Source organism: Colias croceus, chromosome 19, assembly GCF_905220415.1.
Source record: "Colias croceus chromosome 19, ilColCroc2.1".
In the NCBI taxonomy this organism is placed as follows: Eukaryota; Metazoa; Arthropoda; class Insecta; order Lepidoptera; family Pieridae; genus Colias; species Colias croceus.
This window is the reverse complement of record NC_059555.1, coordinates 7,684,442-7,703,526: the sequence shown is the minus strand read 5'-3', so window position 1 is coordinate 7,703,526 and position 19,085 is coordinate 7,684,442. Positions and strand designations below refer to the sequence as shown.

The 19,085-nt window shown below is 33.2% G+C and overlaps 1 protein-coding gene across 1 annotated transcript in view; it reads right to left on the bottom strand.

Annotated features, from left to right (window-relative positions):
* Window positions 1-406: 406 nt before the first annotated feature.
* The window catches only part of LOC123700588 (somatomedin-B and thrombospondin type-1 domain-containing protein-like), a 36,160-nt gene continuing 17,481 nt past the window's right edge, over window positions 407-19,085 (bottom strand). The window contains exons 3-6 of the mRNA XM_045647849.1: window positions 4,632-4,826; window positions 3,748-3,871; window positions 2,906-2,982; window positions 407-2,532 (exon numbers count right to left, since the gene is read on the bottom strand). Coding sequence (XP_045503805.1) covers window positions 2,333-2,532; window positions 2,906-2,982; window positions 3,748-3,871; window positions 4,632-4,826 — 596 coding nt within the window. The 3' untranslated portion in view covers window positions 407-2,332. The remainder of the gene's footprint in view (window positions 2,533-2,905; window positions 2,983-3,747; window positions 3,872-4,631; window positions 4,827-19,085) is intronic.

Genomic DNA, 19,085 nt, shown 5'->3' with positions numbered 1-19,085 from the left:
GTTCACTGTTTATGACATGTTTAGGTGCTTCTTCACTTCTGTATCGGCACACAAATTTTCATAAGAATCGGTACAGCCTTTTCGGAGGAGTATGGTAACAGTGGTAGTGTAGCTCTATATATTACAATAAAGGGATGAGATGAGATATATTTAAGTAATTAATAATTTAATGTTGTACCTTCCTATTGAAATTTTAAAATTAATTTACTGTACGAATGATATTTGTTTCAAATATTAAGCATCAATTTCATAGAATAAGATTTTAATGTATTCTGTTTTAGCACTATTTGTGACAAAATTCGCACGTCAAGTAGCCATAATTTTAATCACGCAACAAACAAATTTTCTACCAAATACGTACGTCAGTATATAATTAGGAATTGTGTAGAAATAAAACCACTAGGTATTTAATTTGCATAATTATTTATTAGCTAAAGTAATTTATTCCTAAGAACTATAATTATTTACATGGGTTTCATTAGATATGTATTCACAATCTATTATTTCTATAGACGTAATGTGACGTTATACATATATGTATGTTTAAGTAAAATATTATTTTATAATTAAACCGTATTTAACATTAAATACAAAAGATTACGTTTAAAAGTGCCTTCAGATGCAAGTTAATAAAAAGAACAAAGTAATTTTCTACATCAACGAATACGCTTGAATTCATTGCCATAAAATATCAATAAACATAATAATATTATGTACTAATCTTTAAATTTAAAAATGAGAGTCACCCTATATTTCAAAATAGAGTTAAGCGGTATCCATACTGTATGATAAAATGAGACATTTTTTACAAATAAAATTAACTTTCATTCAGTCAAAAACTATAACTACCTATTGCGAGTATTCCTTATAAACTAAGATAATGTAAATCTTTATATTTTAAAACTAAAATACACTGACCGATAAAGTTTTATAATAAACTAATACATCCATATTATGGCACTGAGAAATGTCTCTAATTTCCTCACCAAATATTTGTTTAAAATATTGATTGATTTGAAGTGAAACCAAAATTATTTTAATCAGCAAAACAACCATATACAATATACTATACAATTCATATCATACAGTAATTAATTTCGCAATGAATATTAGATAACAGATAGCAATATACTAACGTATCAAGATATGATTTATTAAGATCACATAATAATTAATCTGTCTGTTAAATGCATAGTATGTTGAATCTATTGTATATATATATAACCACTTAAAATAACCTATATGTTGGTGATTATGGTGATTGAGTATGATAAAATGTTTTAAAGTAATTGAAAAAGGTAAATCAACAAAACTATATGGTTTGATATGTATAATGCAAAGTATTGGGGGTAGATTGTGTTTACTATGATCAATGTAACATATAGTTTTTCAGACATTGATTACGTAAAAATACTTGTGACATTAACAATTTTATTTGCACTTTATGTAAACACCCTAAAGTGGGACGCACGAAACAAAGAATTTACGCACAGTTTAAGAAAAAAACAAATAATTATTTTTATGTATTGTTTTATGTATTTTTACGTAATTAGTGTCTGGAACACTATAATTTCCGTTGATTAAACTACACATAATGGGAAACTCCCTGTATAATAATACAAAAAAAAGCAACTGAAAATGCAGATAAAAAGAGTCACTACTTGAAGAAAACCTGCATTATATAAAATATTTGCATCTGCGTGTAGACATCTCTACATCTTTAACGTTCCGATCAAATAAAACACAGTCACATCAAACATTTTATTACAACCAAATATTACATAACAAGTACGGTACAATGTGCTCTATTTACATAAAGACAAAGTCGAGATTTGAGCACCGCTCCGCATAACACTGAGAGTATCGTATAACACGCTTTATTGAAATGAAAATAAAGTTGAAATTCGAGCAGCCACGGCTCTTAACGCTGATGCTATTGTAAAACGCATTTTATTTTCATGAAAATAAAGTTGAGATTTGAGCAGCCGCTGCACTTGTTACCGACAGTATCGCGAACAAACGCGACAATACGTGTCCTATTTCCATGAAAATAAAGTCGAAATTCGTGCACTTCTCAAGTGTATTGTAAAACGCCTCTTATCTCTATGAAAATAAACTCGGGATTTGCGCAGAAGCCGCTCAACTTTTCAATAGTATCAGAATATTATAAAACGCGCTCTATCTGCATAAAGATAAAGTCGGAATTGCACAGCAACCGCTCCTACCGAGAGCGTAATACAAGTCCTAATTCCACGAGTTATTCTCATGGAAGTCGGATATCCAGCAGTATTGTAACCCCTTCCCTTCTTCAGTATTGTAAATTAGACTATATCTACACGAAGATAAAGTCGGGATTCGCGCAACAATCGCTCCGCTTGTCAAGCGTCTGCGCTCGTGCCCATTTCCCATGACAGTGTGGGGCCACGAGCGCATAGAAGCGAGTTGCGTGGCCCGACACACCGTGCCCGCTGCAGCGCCACTTGAGATCGCGCTTGAGAGCTGCCGCTTCGCACATTACGCAGATTGTGTTACCTGGACATAATTTAGAATCTAGAGAGATCTGAAAATATTATGCAAAGAACAGAATCGAAGAGAAACATGCAGAATGGAATTGGTCTAATGTAAAGATCTCAGCGTGAAGATGTTGCAAGTGAGCGGGGTGAAATGTAATCCTATGCTCTTGGACAGAATGGACAAGGTCTGGTCAAAATATCATTAATAGTAAATGAGCAAGAAATATCAACGTCAACATCAGGATTCCAAGTAAGTACAATTTATCATTTTTTTTACACCGTCTAATATTACCATGAAAACAGTTTGTGACCACAACCATTTTCTATAAAAAGCCATAATTTATTTTAAAGTATCTGTTATCACATCTAATCTTGAATCCAATATTACGAACCTTCTCTTAAAGCTTTATAGTCGGAGTCAGTGTGACACGCCTTTGAGACCTTCACCACCTCAAATTGCACACAGTACCTGAAATAATCTTAGATTAATATTGAACGTTGATTAAATTTGTGGCTACTAAAAGGGTCAAAATTGAATTTCGAGGAACTGTCTTGGTTGCCTATTTTGGGATTATGGTTTACCTGATTTATACAATGATTAGGTTATTATATATTCAGATGTGGTTTCATAGACTGCTACATATCAAGTTGCTACTAATTATCATATAGATCACGTCCCAGTAGGTCATCATCATCATCATCAGCCCATATACGTTCCCACTGCTGGGACACGGGCCTCCTATGAGGGTACAGGCCATAATCCACCACGCTGGCCAAGTGCGGGTTGGCGGATGACACATGTCGTCGAACTTTTTAATTCTTCGACATGTCGGTTTCCTCACGATGTTTTCCTTCACCGTTCGAGCAGTCGTGATGTTACAACATGCGCAGATAAATTGAAAAATCAATTTATTTCCTGCGCGCTCGCCTGGTCTCGAACCACGGACTTATCGATTCGAAGTCCGAGGTCTCACCACTGAGCCACCACTGCTCTATAGTGCCCAGTAGGTATTTTAATTGAAATCTAAACTTTATTACAAAAATAGTAACATAACCTAAACCTTTAAATACTAAATAAATCGTTTACTTATATATTTGATAAGCCTGAAGGAACATGGCAATTTTAAGATACTCAAACAATAAAATACCTTCTAAACCCTTATTTTAAAGGACACAATACTCCTATAACTTAACTAAAAGGAATCCTTTTCATAGCCGGATAAATGTCACTTACTCTCTATGTGCGTTCGATTCAGGATCATCTGGATTCCTTAGCCGTAAGTTCTTCCTGATATCCACAGTGTCGTTGGAATGACGACTGAGGGATAAAACTCCTGGTAGGATCATTGCTGTCTCCTCTGAAACAAATAATATAGCCTATGTAAAGTAACCTTCTAATGGTAAAGGAATTTTCGCTCCGCGGTTTCACCCCCGTGGCTCCGCTTGTGTTGATCTTAGCGTGATGATATATATCCTATAGCCTTCCTCGATGAATGGGCTATCTAACACCGAAAGAATTTTTCAAATCGGACCTGTAGTTCCTGAGATTAGCGCGATCAAACAAACAAACAAAATCTTCAGCTTTTTAATATTAGTATAGATATAATAAATTTTTCTATTTATAATATCAGTATAGATGCATAATGTAATACCTAAGTGAAATGATATATTATCCTTGTGGAAAATGGGAACATGTGACAACTGACAGGTGCACTGTTCTCGCTAGTAAAGAATGAACTTTCAGCATACTTTCAGTGTCAGTTTGAGACGTTTTTCCAGTAGTTTCCACCTGATCCTAACCTTACATCTCAGCCTTTATTTTCATAACATCCAGGTTAAAATAATAAGAGATCAAAGGAATTATATTGTGTTTGTCGGTAATATTATTTTAGGTCGTAAAAACGTTATTTTAATAATATACTGAATTATTTTATCAGCAATAATTTTCAGTGAAATATTTTTTTAACTGTACAACCATCCTACCTCTACCTACTCCTTACATGCTCACAGCAGCACCAGTGACGGGCAGTGTCTCCCGTCGCGCGCCGCTGCCTTCAGAACTGTTCTGCTGGGGACCATGCTATCAGACCCACAGGAGCTGTCAGATATTTTACTCACCTCGTAAAGGCACATCGCTATCAGCGGTACAGCCATGGTGTGCTTGGCACGCTCGCCGCTGCACCAGCGATGGGCAGTGTCTCCCACCGTGCGCGGCTGCCTGCAGAACTGTTCTGCTGCGGACCATGCTGCCAGACCCGCAAGATGTGTCGCATTCTGACCACTCGCCCCAGCTGGATACCACGCAATCGAGAACTGTAAAGAAGATGATTAGATTAGTATTTTGATTTCTAATCCTGTAATAAACGTACATGTTTTATATGCAAACTAAGTACTATGAGCAAATAACAAAAACCCGGTCTGCTTTATTGTACATACAAGATGGAACATCTTGTATGTACAATAAAGTCTCATAAATAAATAAATAAATAATTGATACCCTTACGAAGTTTTATTGTCCGAGAGGCAAGAAAGGCAAATTTCTATAAAAGTGGATAATTATTATCATATACGTGAAGCATGGCATGCTTTTCAATTTCGTTTTACTGATCGATTTGTCTTTAAAGGTAAGTAGGTGATCAGTCTACTGCGCCCTGGAATACTAAGGCTGCAGGACGACGCGCGCGGTGGCTGTTCAGTTATAGCAAATTTATGTTTTATTAACTAGGGCGTAAAGTTGAAATTAATTTTGAGTAACTAACTGCGCGGTGGCCGCGCGGCGGCCACGCAGTTAGTTAAGTACCTACTCAAATTAATTTCAACTTTACGTTCAACTGGAAATGGTCCGGGTTCGCAGTGGCGTGGCTGACCGCGCAGCCGCCGCGCGGCCGACACACTGTAACATTCCGTGTCATATAAACGCACCCTAAGGCAATCATTTTTTTTATTAATCTACCGAGAATCGCAACTAACAACTTCGCGCTACTTATACGCTTAAAAGCAAAAAGCTTAAGCTATTTTTTAGCTTTCTTGCTTAAGATTTTAACGTTGTACCTACCAAAGAAGCGTTCAGTTATCTAATGGAACTAAATGTTATTATTGTTATACTTTTTATTATAGATACATGGAGCTAATGGCATTTCATTGATTGACCTACCAAAACAACACCTATTATAATCTCGTCTACACTACAGAATATGTACAATATAAAGTTTCATGTAAATCGTTAAAGCCGTTTCCTAGAAGTATGGCAACTTACACTGTGTCACGAGATATTTATAAGTAAGTATAAGTGTTATCTATCTAAGCATAAAACCATGTAAAACTCGTTTTTACGTTAACGTTTCACCAAAAGCTTGTAAAAGCTGTCTCTTATACGCAATTTTTAGCTTTAAAATACGTTTTAAAATTTGCCAACAAAGATTTATCCATTGACCTACGAATCTAATGTAATAGTGATCGTATTTAATATCTATTATATCGCTAAATGAGCTAGCTAATGGCCCATAAAGCCAGATAACCGGCCATTTCTCAAACTCGACACGGATAGCGTTCATTTATTGCATTCGTGCAGGTATGAAGTGAACATCATTCCAATAGATGGTCTACAAGTAACACGCAAATTGTGTAAAACACTAATATTAGAAAGCTGAAGAGTTTGTTTGTTTGAACGCGCTAATCTTAGAAACCACGGGTCCAATTTGAAAAAATATTCCACTGTTAGATAGTCCATTTATCTAGGAAGGCTGTAGGCTATGTATCAGCACCCTAAGTCCAATAAAAACGGGGCCATGCGGGTAAAACCGCGGGGCACAGCTAGTACAGAGTATTTCCACATTGTCTAATCCACGGCAATTAGCGACGTGGTTACGTCCTTTTATTTTGGATTAAAGGTTTGTGTTTGTCTTTTAAAGTGTGTGGTTCTTAGTTCATCTATTGTCTCTCGTTCGATTTGTCTAACGTTGTTAAGCGTGTTAAATGCTCAATTTATTTCACTGGGATAAAACAGCTAAGCTCTTATAAAAGCCGTTAGATTTATCGAAACACAGATAAAATTACACTAAATGGCTATAGATAAGAGTTATTGCGCTTCATGTATATGAAAAACATTTCAATGTATATTTGTGTTATGTTTAATTTTAAATTTTTGATGATTTATTTGTTAGAAGTTTGTTTTAAGAACGTCGTGCGATAAGGTACGTTCACACGGAACCGCGGGTCGATAGCTAGTAAATAATAATTAAAACTATTTCCACAAGTTCTTATTTATAGCCTTGCCAGCTTGTAGTAAATAAATATCTGTTCAACCGCTTTCCTGAATAAATAAATGCTACTTTGTCGGAAGTTCCATGCTGTGTGTTTAGGTTTCACTCGGTGTGTCTGGGAAAATAAAGTCTCTGTATCTGGATACACTTCATATCTGGGAAAATATTAGGCCTCTAGATAAAGCCGCGGAAGAATTGCAACCAATACCCGCGGCCCCATCATTAAAGCGCCTCGACGGAACACAGTGGGGTTTTAGTCGTAGACGGTAAGAATCCGACATAACCCACGGCTCCTTCAGTCCTTCCCCGGGGGCCGTGGGTATCTTAGGAAGGTTTACCAACTTACAAAAAAAGGCCTCTAGATACTAATGTGCCAAATGGCAAGAGAAGTAGAGGACGACAACATATGCGCTGGGAAAATGAGCCGCGGGACCCAAATGGAGAAGAGTCACCGTGTGCAGTCGCCAATGACCGGAATATTACTATCTATATATATACCTTGCAACTATTCAATAATGAATCATTAAAAATTATAACTTATTCATAAATACAAAATATTATTAAAAATAAATACAATTATAAATGAATACAAAATATTACTTTTAAAACCCAAATATATATGTACAATATTTTACGGCCATTGATCAAAAACACACATTCAAGGAAATTGCTACATTGCGATTTTCTCTATGTAGCCTTTTTGCTATTCCCAGAACCGTTTGATTACGAATTTCTCGATATGGATGTTTTACAGTAATTGCGTTCATGCTATAAGAAATATTTACGTTGAATTTTACATATTACATTTACTCAAAATATAATTAACTAGATTTCCGCCCGCGGCTTCGCCCGCTTTGTCTAAAACTTAATAAATTACAAGTATATTAAAACCTTCCTCTTGAATCACTCTATCCATTAAAAAAAAACCGGATCAAAATCCGTTGCGTAGTTTTAAAGATTTAAGCATACAAAGGGACATAGGGACAGAGAAAGCGACTTTGTTTTATACTATGTAGTGATACATTGCCACGAGATGAAAAACCCTTTCCTAAACCTAGGTACTTGCTTTCTTATTTACATCATAATTTTTCAAACTACTAAATAAATCCCTTCATCCACGAAATTATTTAATACGCTTATCTATAAAATGTTGTAAGTTGTAGCTAGTGTTAGGGATAATAGTCACTAACATACAAACTAAAATATTGTTAGCGGTCCGCCCCGGCTTCGCCCGTGGTACATATTTACGTTTTCTCTACATAAGAACCATCCTCGTACTTCAATGAATATAATAAAAAAATAATTTTCGAAATAGGTCCACCCGTTCACACGTGATGCCGTGACAACGCGAAATGGGTTTCATTTTTATTTAAATACTAGCGGTCCGCCCCGGCTTCGCCCGTGGTACATATTAACGTTTTCTCTACATAAGAACCATCCTCGTACTTCAAGGAATATAATAAAAAAAGAATTATCGAAATCGGTTCAGCCGTTCTCGAGTTATGGAATTACAACGAAAAGTGGCATTGATTTTTATATATTAGAATACCTAGATGTGTTTAAAAATTACGGGGACAATTTCGAAATAGTTGTATTTGTGTTCTGTTTAACCAACCACACTAAATACAACATTTATGAATATTTAATATTTGGATAAACATAAAATTCCAAATAATCGAAACAATGATATGAGATCTTTAACGACGTGAAAAATTCAAACATAACAATCATATTTTTGCAGCAACGTTACAAAATAAGCGCTGAACACGTAAGTATAGAGATATTTATATAATCTACTTTAGTTCTTTTTTCATTCGAGTAAAACGCGCCTTTCCAGTTCAGTGGCTGAACAGAAAATAGCAGTCACTCGGCACTAATACTTCAGCATAAAATGCAATTATTAATACATATTTTATAAGCGATATATTTACCAACATATTACAAACATTACAAGCCGTAACCCTCTCTGAATTATGTTTTTCGACGACGAAAGATATTTTCGTTATCATTTTAAATGTGCCTTGCCGATATTGAAGCTCTTTAAATTTTATAATGTCAAGAAGGAAAAATAGCAATTTTAACGGTACTACTGGTATTTTTGAATGTTAATATTTTTATCACTAAAATATATTTTTAGTTATAAAATACCAAATAATACAATTACGTAGCTGAAGTCATATAAATAATATGTGATATAAATTAATCTTCCTGAAATAAAAGAAAGAATAAGTATGTGTTTTAAATTACTATAATCATTGGATACAATATGGGTTTGCTAGCTCATATTATGAGAAGAGAAGAAGAAAATCTTTTCCTCTATCATCACCAATATCAATTCCATTGACTTGACTTGTTCAAAGACCAAACGCTTAGATCGCTTGTTCAGCAATCGATCAGCACATTACAAAGTTACGGAAGCCAATAACCATTAATGTAATGAGTCCTAAAATATACTTTTAAAAATTCTTAAGCCGTCCTTTTTATCTAATGACAGCACTTTATTTAATGGACGCTTATTTATACCGGTCTGTGTTTTTTAATAGCATTTACTGACATTCTGAAAAGGGCCTTTTGTTCGCGATTTCTGGGACACGAAGAAATGTTTATAAAGCTCTTTTAATTTGGTTCACAGCTATGTTTTATGGCTAAACAATGCTGGGAGATTAAAGATTGTTTCATGATTGTGTCACATTATATTATAAAGTTCTTTGTGTATAAACACAATAGTGTTTAGGGATATAGGGATATGTTACAATACATTTGTCATTTTTCTTCCTTACACAACGCCCCTGAAGTGATATAGAGCACGTACTTCATAGGCAACGACTTTATTTTTTAGGCAAAAGGATAGTGCAAAAAAATAGATCAAAACATTGAAGCTGTAAACGATGTGGGTTATATAACAATTATTTCAAGAGAGACGTTGTTGTTAATGTATGGGTAAGGAAATTCATAGAGCAGGCTCCAAGGAGATGTTCGTTTGCAAAAATAGCGGACCTAAATCTGACTTCTGATATATATTGTATAGATCCCAGACATCCTATAGACAGATGTTGCCAACCAGTTTTGTGGTCCCACTGCCCGCACCCCGGTAATTAAATATGGCATACAAAGAAAAAAATAAAAATTTCCAAAACATGCCGTGTGGGGTATCAAATAAAAGAGCTTATTGAGTAGATCACTTATATATAGCATACTATATACATTTCTTACACTTTCTCTAAGATTTTTTAGAAAATTTACGAAAATGGTCCATTTTTGAGTTAACTTTAAACCACTATAGATTGAAAACTCATGAATATATTTTTTAAATTATTATTTTAAATAATTAACAATAGTCCATTGTTTACGATTCAATAGTTCGTACAGTGAAATAGTTGCATGGGGGAGTGGGGGAAGCATTCTAAGATGGCGAGTTTCGATATTTGGATCACAAAACTGGTTGGCAACATCTGTTTATAGGATGTCTGGGATCTATATAATATAATATATCAGAAGTCAGATTGAGGTCCGCAATTTTTGCAAACGAAACTCCACTGAGAGTCCGGTCTATCACTGTAAATGTATTCTCTATTAGAATATATTATTGAGACATTTTATATATTAGAATATGTGGCCTATACTTCATACAAAGCAAGATACCATAGACACAATCACAATTTAATATTCAGTAGTGTGATAGTTTACCATATTGCGAGATATACGTCATCGGTCTTAGACTAATAAATGTATATCTCAATATTATATAATATGTATGTTATTACAATACTATAATTAAACGTTGATAATTACATATACGCTGCTCTCTGGGGTGTAAGTAATGTACCTACATGCTTGAAGAGATTCCTATTATCACATGAAATATTAAAAAAAGCAACATTACACTGACTGGTCCTGGATAATTGGGTATATTTTCAGTTAACGTGACTATTATGATAGAAATTATAAATAATAATTAGCAATGAAATAATCACAAATAAAGAATTACCTACATCATTGGATAAAATCATACTAAACAAATTTTTTAATTAATTCCGTCGGTTTAAATAGAGTTAAAATCGAGTCAAAAGGAGTCAGTTACCAAACATACAAGTGACAGGTGGAGCTAATAAATGCGTGTTAAAAACAACATTTAAAGTATATTTTTATTTGAATTATGTAGAAAATACTTGATAAGTTTTTCAAGGACAGCCAATTGAAAATGACGTAGATTGTTACGTTTAATTAAAATAAACACTTTGGCGAATAGGTGAAATAGATTATGTTAATGTAGTTAAATTTAATTGTGTGTATGCTATTAAAAATTACCTATTTAAATAAAAAAAAGGTTTACGATAATGTGCATTATTCCTATAATATGGAACCAGTGACCGAAATAAATAATTTTAATTTAAAAAAGATGATAGCAATTCATTGCGTCTATTCATTGTAATTATATTTCTTTTTTTATTGTGTTCATGGTGTACAATAGAATGTTTTCCATTTATTAATTTCCTTATGTTTAAAAAAAGTTGCTAAAAATGCTATAACACATAGACATTGCAATCTAGTCTATTATTTTTTAATCTTGTCCTATTTATAAAAAGTTAACTATTTCATTACATCTGCAATAATACTGCTGCTATGCAAGTCTTTGTAAGCTGACTTAAAGCAATTGGAAGCAAGGGAGTGGAATGATTAACTAAAAGAAGTATCGCAAAATATTATGGAGTTTATAGTAAGTAGGTTAATACTTCAAATGTATGCAAAAGTGTTTAAATACTATCTGTAAAGCGACATCGTTTGTATGGATGTTCGATATGTATAGTACTCGATAGTCGTGGCTTTTCGCGCTTCAGTGTCAATCCCGTGGGAAATTCGCGATAAAAAAGAGATTAGAACGGACAAACAGAAAGACAGACGAACACTTTTTTTTATTTTTTAATATTGTATTAAATTTACTCCTGTATATGTAATAATACATTAAAAAAATACATTGACTCTAATTCTTTAGTAAAAAGAATTATCAATGCATGTTTTGAAATATTTGCCATCATTTTCACTCATTTATCTAAACTTTATTTTCCTGTATTTTTCTTTAAAAGCACCTGCCTTGGACTAAAAATAAAATAAGCTAGATTACTTCAACGCAAGGCCGCTTTCAAGCTCCACATAAATATTTAATTACATAGTTAAGGGGTAGTATTTCTGCACAAGGCACTGCAACCTGAGTCCGCAATTTGGGCAAATCAACCGGTTGTTTCCACGGAGCAATATTACTCACAGGACTCAGAAGAGCACTTGGAAAGGTCCGGATTTCGCCAACAAAAGTTCAATTAACATGATTAATTACGAACCACTCAGAGGCGATGATTAAAACCCGATTACATTCACGCACGAGATTCTGAACAATGGATACAAACACATCGCTTTTGTTATGATTTAGTTAGTGTCTACGCTGCGTAAGGTTTGTTGATTAATTTCATTTAAAAGTATTTGTACAATTATTATGGCTCAGAAACAAATAATAGGAAAAAAATGCTGAAATAAATAAACATTCCCTTCAATTATGATTGTATTAAAACTTAGCATTAAAGTATTCAAAATCATAAACAACATTATTCAAAATCCTATTAACGAGATTTTTTCGCTGTTCGAAAGAAGAGAGTGTATTATAAACCATTGCCCCTTTGCCAGCTTACATATTTGATATACTATCACCATTTCTTGTTAATACGACCACTGGGGCTTCTCAAATCGAATAATTAAAAAGCAAGCAACCCTATATGATTCACGAAGCGGATTATACTTTTCAGCATTTTAAAGAACTATCACATTGTGATTTTCACACGGTAGCTTAGGCGGAATATCTTTAGTTTTATAATTCCAATAAGAACCAACACTACGCTATAAAATTTCCACTTCCATAATAGCATAGCGGTTCGCGACTCCACATTAAAATAAATGAGAGCCATTGAACATTTCACGAGGGTTGAAAGTATAAAGTAGTGGGTTTACTCCTACCCCACTTATTTTTAAGGCTCAGCGCTGCTGGAAACGATGTTTGTTGTTTTGCTTCGAGTGTTCCTTTGAACTTTTATGAGGGAAATGCGAATTCTTTCATGGGTAAAATATGTTAGTGTAACTTTGTATGTGTGCACGGTGCAATGTAGCGGGTTAAGTATGGAGAAGGGTTTTGGAAATAAGAAGTAAAAAATATTGCAACAGAACTATGCTTCCTTTATTTTAAATACCTACTGATACGACTGATAACTGGTATGAAATACATAGTCTTCTAGTAAGATGAGTTCATAGTTAAAATATTAAAAAGTGTTTTTAATTTAAAATCTCAGTTCGTATTATAAGGTTTATTTTATAATTTATTATTTGTATGAATTTTTTATAGTTATGAATTTTTTATTTCATTGACAATCATTCCATCGAGATAATCCATACTAATATTATAAACTAGCTTCCGCCCGCGACTCCGTCCGCGCGGATGTCGGTCTTCGCGTGGATGGTTATTTCTCCATTTTGAGTACCTCTGTCAATAACATCTTATAAATATCTATTGGACCCAATTCCCAAATACGGCTAGGCCTATAATAATACGCAACGTGTGTTCGCGGTTCTACGAAACAACGTCTATGGATAAAACTGAAAAATTAAGATTAATTTTTTTCTACGTATTTTTCCAGGATAAAAAGTATCCTATTTTACGCCCAGGATAATAAGGTATAATTATACCAAGTTTCATCGAAATCGAACCGCTAGTTTTCACGTGATGCCTTCACATACAGACAGACTGACAGACAGACAGACAGACAGACAGACAATTTTTTTTAAATCACATATTTGGGTTTGGTATCGATCCAGTAACACCCCCTGCTATTTATTTTTTCAATATTTTCAATGTACAGAATTGACCCTTCTACAGATTTATTATATGTATAGATACGAAAGTAACTCTGTCTGTCTGTCTGTTACTCAATCACGCCTAAACTACTGAACCAATTTTCATGAAATTCCGAGAAAGGACATAGGCTACTGTTTATCCCGGGAAAATGACGCAATCCCGGAAATCCCACGGGAACGGGAACTATGCGGGTTTTTCTTTCACTGCGCGGGCGAAGCCGCGGGCGGAAACCTAGTTAGTAGATATACCTAAAATTGTCTCTTCTCTGTAGAAACTGCTTTCCGAATTGAGAAACCGAATACATTTTAGTAAAAGTTTCTAAAAGAAGTCTAGTTGAATAAATAAATATTTGAGTTCATATTCTTTTCTTACACTGGAAAGGATAAAAGCTATTCTCTATGCTAATTTAATATCAAATAGCAGATTTATTTTGAAAACATTTTTATCCTATCCGTGGACCGTCATTATTTAAATAGGGGAGAAGTGAAAACTATCTCTGAAGATTATTTTATCAACCTTTGATAATAAAAATTGTACGTGTGACTATCGAGGTTTATTCGATGTTTTTTGGTGTCTAAAAAGAGAAAGTAGCAAAAAGTGTCTAAAGGAAACTATTTTTTTCGTTTATTGTATTCGTTTAATTTAATAAGATTCATCAACACAACTGTAGTAAACCTATTGCGCCATAGTATAAAAACGTCTTTACGGTACCTTCACTTAGTAATATTAACTATATTGAACCATCAATATTTAAGTAGCATATATCTGGGTATGAAGCTAATTAAACACTCATGAAATAAATTATGTCCAAAGGCATCAAAATATTGGAAATAAAAAATTATGTAGACTATTCTTGTATGTACTATCGTAGCACTGTAGCACTAGTGGTAGAGTGCTACGCCAGCAAGTAGGTATAGAGGTACGTCATGGTTAACGTAAGTTACTAGTTATTCTGTGACATGGTTTATAATTTACATGAGCTATAATCACAGTATTACAATATTATTACTATTATTATAGGTGTAACCAAAATGTATATGTTACAGGAAATGTATGTAATCCGTCATTGTATACAATTCCTAGGAAATGTATACAATTCCTAAAATCGTACGGAAATGTGTGAAATAAATTATTTTATACACATTTCCTAGGAAATCTATACATTTCCTAAATAGCTATCGGAAATGTAAAACATTTAAGATATTGATATGTCGCAGGCTATTGTTGGACTAAAGCAAAGGGGGCGCAGGACTTAAAAATTTTTTGATGGAGTTGGTGTCATTATAACACCTATTTATTATTGTTTTATCGTAAAGATTACGCTTATATAAGCATGTTTTATAGGAACAACTTTTCTCTAAAATCAAAAATAGCCGAGATATTCGCCCTCAAAGTTAAGTTAGGTTTAGGTTAGGTTAGCCGTTAGGTTAGGTTAGGTTTGTTAAAAAAAAACTACACAGAAATAGGAGCCCCGCGAAGCGGGGCTCCGTCGACGAAGATCGAACGATCGAAGATAATAATATGATAGTTCAGGATACATCGCCCATTTTTGCAAGTGACTACTATCAAGCTGATTTTCCGTTTGTAGCTTTATTTTGATGAGACACCGAATAATTTCGTGTACGAAACTCTCGATTGTGGTAGCTAACAGAGATAACAAGAATAAAATTTTTTGATTTGATGGTTCTCAAATATTTATTACGCAATTTGTAGGACAATATGTCTGTTGAATTATATAAACATTAAGTAAGTGAAAACAAAAAAATCAGCTTGTTATTAATAATTTATGATGACCTCGTTATCGATACACTTTGGAAAGGGGGACTCTTTGAACAAACCATAGATTTTGAAGGACAAATATTTTTTCGAATAATTTAGGTAATTATCTTGAGATTGAACAAAAAAAAATTCATTCAGTTAGTAATAAATATTTGAGAACCATCAAATCAAAATTTTTTATCCTTGTTATCTCTGTTAGCTACCACAATCGAGACTTTCGTACACGAAATTATTGGGCGTCTCATCAAAATAAAGCTACAAACGGAAAATTAGCTTGATAGTAGTCACTTGCCAAAATGGGCGATGTATCCTGAACTATGAACATAATATTATTACAATTTTACGGTATGACTGTTACCCGATTGTATCAATAAGAGCTATAATAAAAAAAATAACAACGTGTTTTATTACAGAAAGCATTTACTTTACACGTTTCCTAATACGATATAGGAATTGTATACAATTCCTAGGAAGATTATACATTTCCTAGGATATGCATGCATTAAATAGTTTTTTAAACAATATTTTATACATTTCCTAAATGGTATCGGAATTGTACACATTTCCTAGGAATTGTATACAATTCCTTGATTTCATACATTTCCGGTAACATATATATAAATAAAATTAGTTAAACTGAACATTTATTTAAAAAAAATCAATCTGCGACAAATGTTGTTCATTGTTTTATTGTTATTGTGTTAATTTCAAAAGTATGCACAACTCAACGCTGTCTGTAGACGAAAGATGGCATTATATTTCACTATTTCAGACGAATATCACACTTTTCATATCATCAACTTATCCATCATAGGAGCCGATTTTTCAATCCTTTGTTAAAATTTATCCGTCCAATAAAGTATTACACGAAAATTTTAAAATGTCACCTGTAAACTGTCAACGGACAATTAGAATACATTTTTGAAATGGTAGTTTAATACGTTATTCGATGAATAAGTTTTAACCAAGGATTGAAAAATCAGCCCTAAAACGAATAAATTGTATGTATATTGTCAGCAATTCACTTATACAGAACCTGATTTCCTCATTGCTTACGAATAGTCGAGAAGAAATTTAATAAATCACCATTAAGGACTGGCAGCTGTAATTTAACTCACAGTTACTTGCAAACTAGCGCTCCAAATTGACGCTTTTGCTTGTGAATTTGAAAAAGTTGAAGATAACTAATTTCTCTCTATATTTTTGCTCTATTCATAGCTTCGTGAAAGAGATACGTTGGACTTTTCATTCATGGGATTATTTTGTTTTGATATTTCTTCTTCTTTGATAGGTATATTTTTGGGTGAATATGTAAATGCATATTAATATTATACTAAAGATAGAAACTAACGTTTCAAAAGGGACTTTTGTAGGGATAGCACGATTTACTACTACAGAAAAGAGCCATACGCTCTATATATAATTTGCGAGCTCGAGACTTACTAAGAGATCTCTTTAAGAATACTGGTATCCTTACTGTACCGTCGCAGTATATATTTAATAATATTTTATATGTACACAATAACGCTTATTTACACACAAAAGTAGGAGATAGACATTGTTATGACACAAGAAACAGAAATAAAATAGAAATTCCATTTTTCCGGCTAGCTAAAGTTAAAAATTCATTTATGGGTCAAGGTGTGCTTTTACAACAGAATTCCTCATAATGTTAAAGAGTTTAGTAGTTCTCAATTTAAAACTAATATAAAAAATGTACTAATTCAGAGAGCCTATTACAGTATTAAGGAATATATGTACGATAAAAACCCATGGAGGGTAGTCGCGTAAAAACCACAGGACAGTTCTTTGGCATATTATGATTATAATGTACATATTATGTATTTTGTAAAATTAAATTGTAAAACTGACATGATTAAAAAGAGCAACTATGGAGTTTCTTGCCTATTCTTCTCCGTAGATACTGCTTTCCGAATCGGTGGTAAATGTTAAAATATGTAATGACGTTTCAAAAGTGCTTGTAAAAGAAGTCTAATTGAATAAATAAATGTTTGAGTTTGAGTTTAACATCACCCAAAGAGCACTGGTGTTTTTTTTTTTCTTAATTGGTAAATTAATGGAAATAAAATGACTTCCTTCAACTGAGATGAAAAACATTTCATATTTACGAAACTAATTTCACAATACAAAGACTACTTTTAAGTTAAATAATGTATACAGAATATAGATTATTAAAATATACAAAGTTATCCAATCTGAAATACTATTCTCAAATCGTTCGATATCATAAAACTTAAGGATTAGACATTCGAATTTGATACGGGCGACAACTTTCGTATTCGAGAAGTTCAATCGCTTTTTCAAATTCACAACTTTTGAGGGGCTATCTCGGTAACATTCCAGGTTGTTACAGAATTCTCTTTTGTTAATTAAATATCTCATTTGGGATAAAATGAGGAGGCTGTAACGTTACCACAAAATGTTTAAAAATTAAGGACGTGGTTGTGGGTAATGGAATATTTTTGCACAGTTTTCACTAAGGTTTCGAAAACGTAGATTAGGTACATTTTTGTGGCATGGCACTGTGTTTATCTATCCATAGATGACAAATGCAATAACTTCTAGTATATATGATTATATTACTATTACAAAATATACATAATATAGTATCTACCTACAAGCATAATATGTTTTACCAAATATATTTTGTGTCCTATTACATGTTAATATAATCACAATCACAAATAACAATGTTTAACCAATATCGTACGCTTTAAAAATAAGTGCCCAACATACAAATGCAATATTGAGCAATTACTTAACTGAGACTTATTCCTACCTATCGGAATTTCTGGAACAATTTAATTTGCCTCCATCTTTAACTACGCTTTTAGTTTTCAACGGATTTACGTAACCTTTGATGTTATGTTAACTTGCTTAGTTATGTCTTGATACACGTGTATTTGGAATTAAATACTTTATAGAGATTAACTGTCTGTTTCCATGCTGTAAAGGTATACAGGGTGACTTGTAACAAGTATAATAGTTTTAAAGGGTTGAAAGTACAGCTGAAAATATCAAATATTTCTGAAAGAAATAAGTTTCGGTTAGGCAAATGAGCTATACTTTCACCCCTTTAAAACTATTACATCTATATTAAGTCACCCTGTAAATATACTAAATAATTTGTATTGGCTTGATCCCTATTTGAGTAAAGGAATACCTAATATTATTAGATTTACTTTAGATTAGAATTCCTATCCATCGGCCTCTACCCTTTTGTTACCTGTGCTTACAATTTATTTAAGTCATCTACACATTAAAACCTATTTCCCACATTTCAAATTCCATATTGTGTTGAGTATAAACATATAATTTTATATTCTTACTTATGAAAGTCATTATCACATAAAAATTTACGCAGGTATGACTAAAAACGCTTTTAGACAATCCGCCCAAGCCATAACGTCTTAAAACATCGTTTAAAAAGCATTACACAACGTTTAAAATCCATTGCATTCGAATAATGGCAGTACCGACGTAATACATAAATAAATGCAGCAAAATTGAACTCCGGGCCCAGTAAATCTCATCTTTCTTACTAAAAGCAACAGAATAAGCGATGTGGAAAGCCTTTGTGGCGGTTTTGTAAAGTTCAAGGCATTCTTTCAGTTT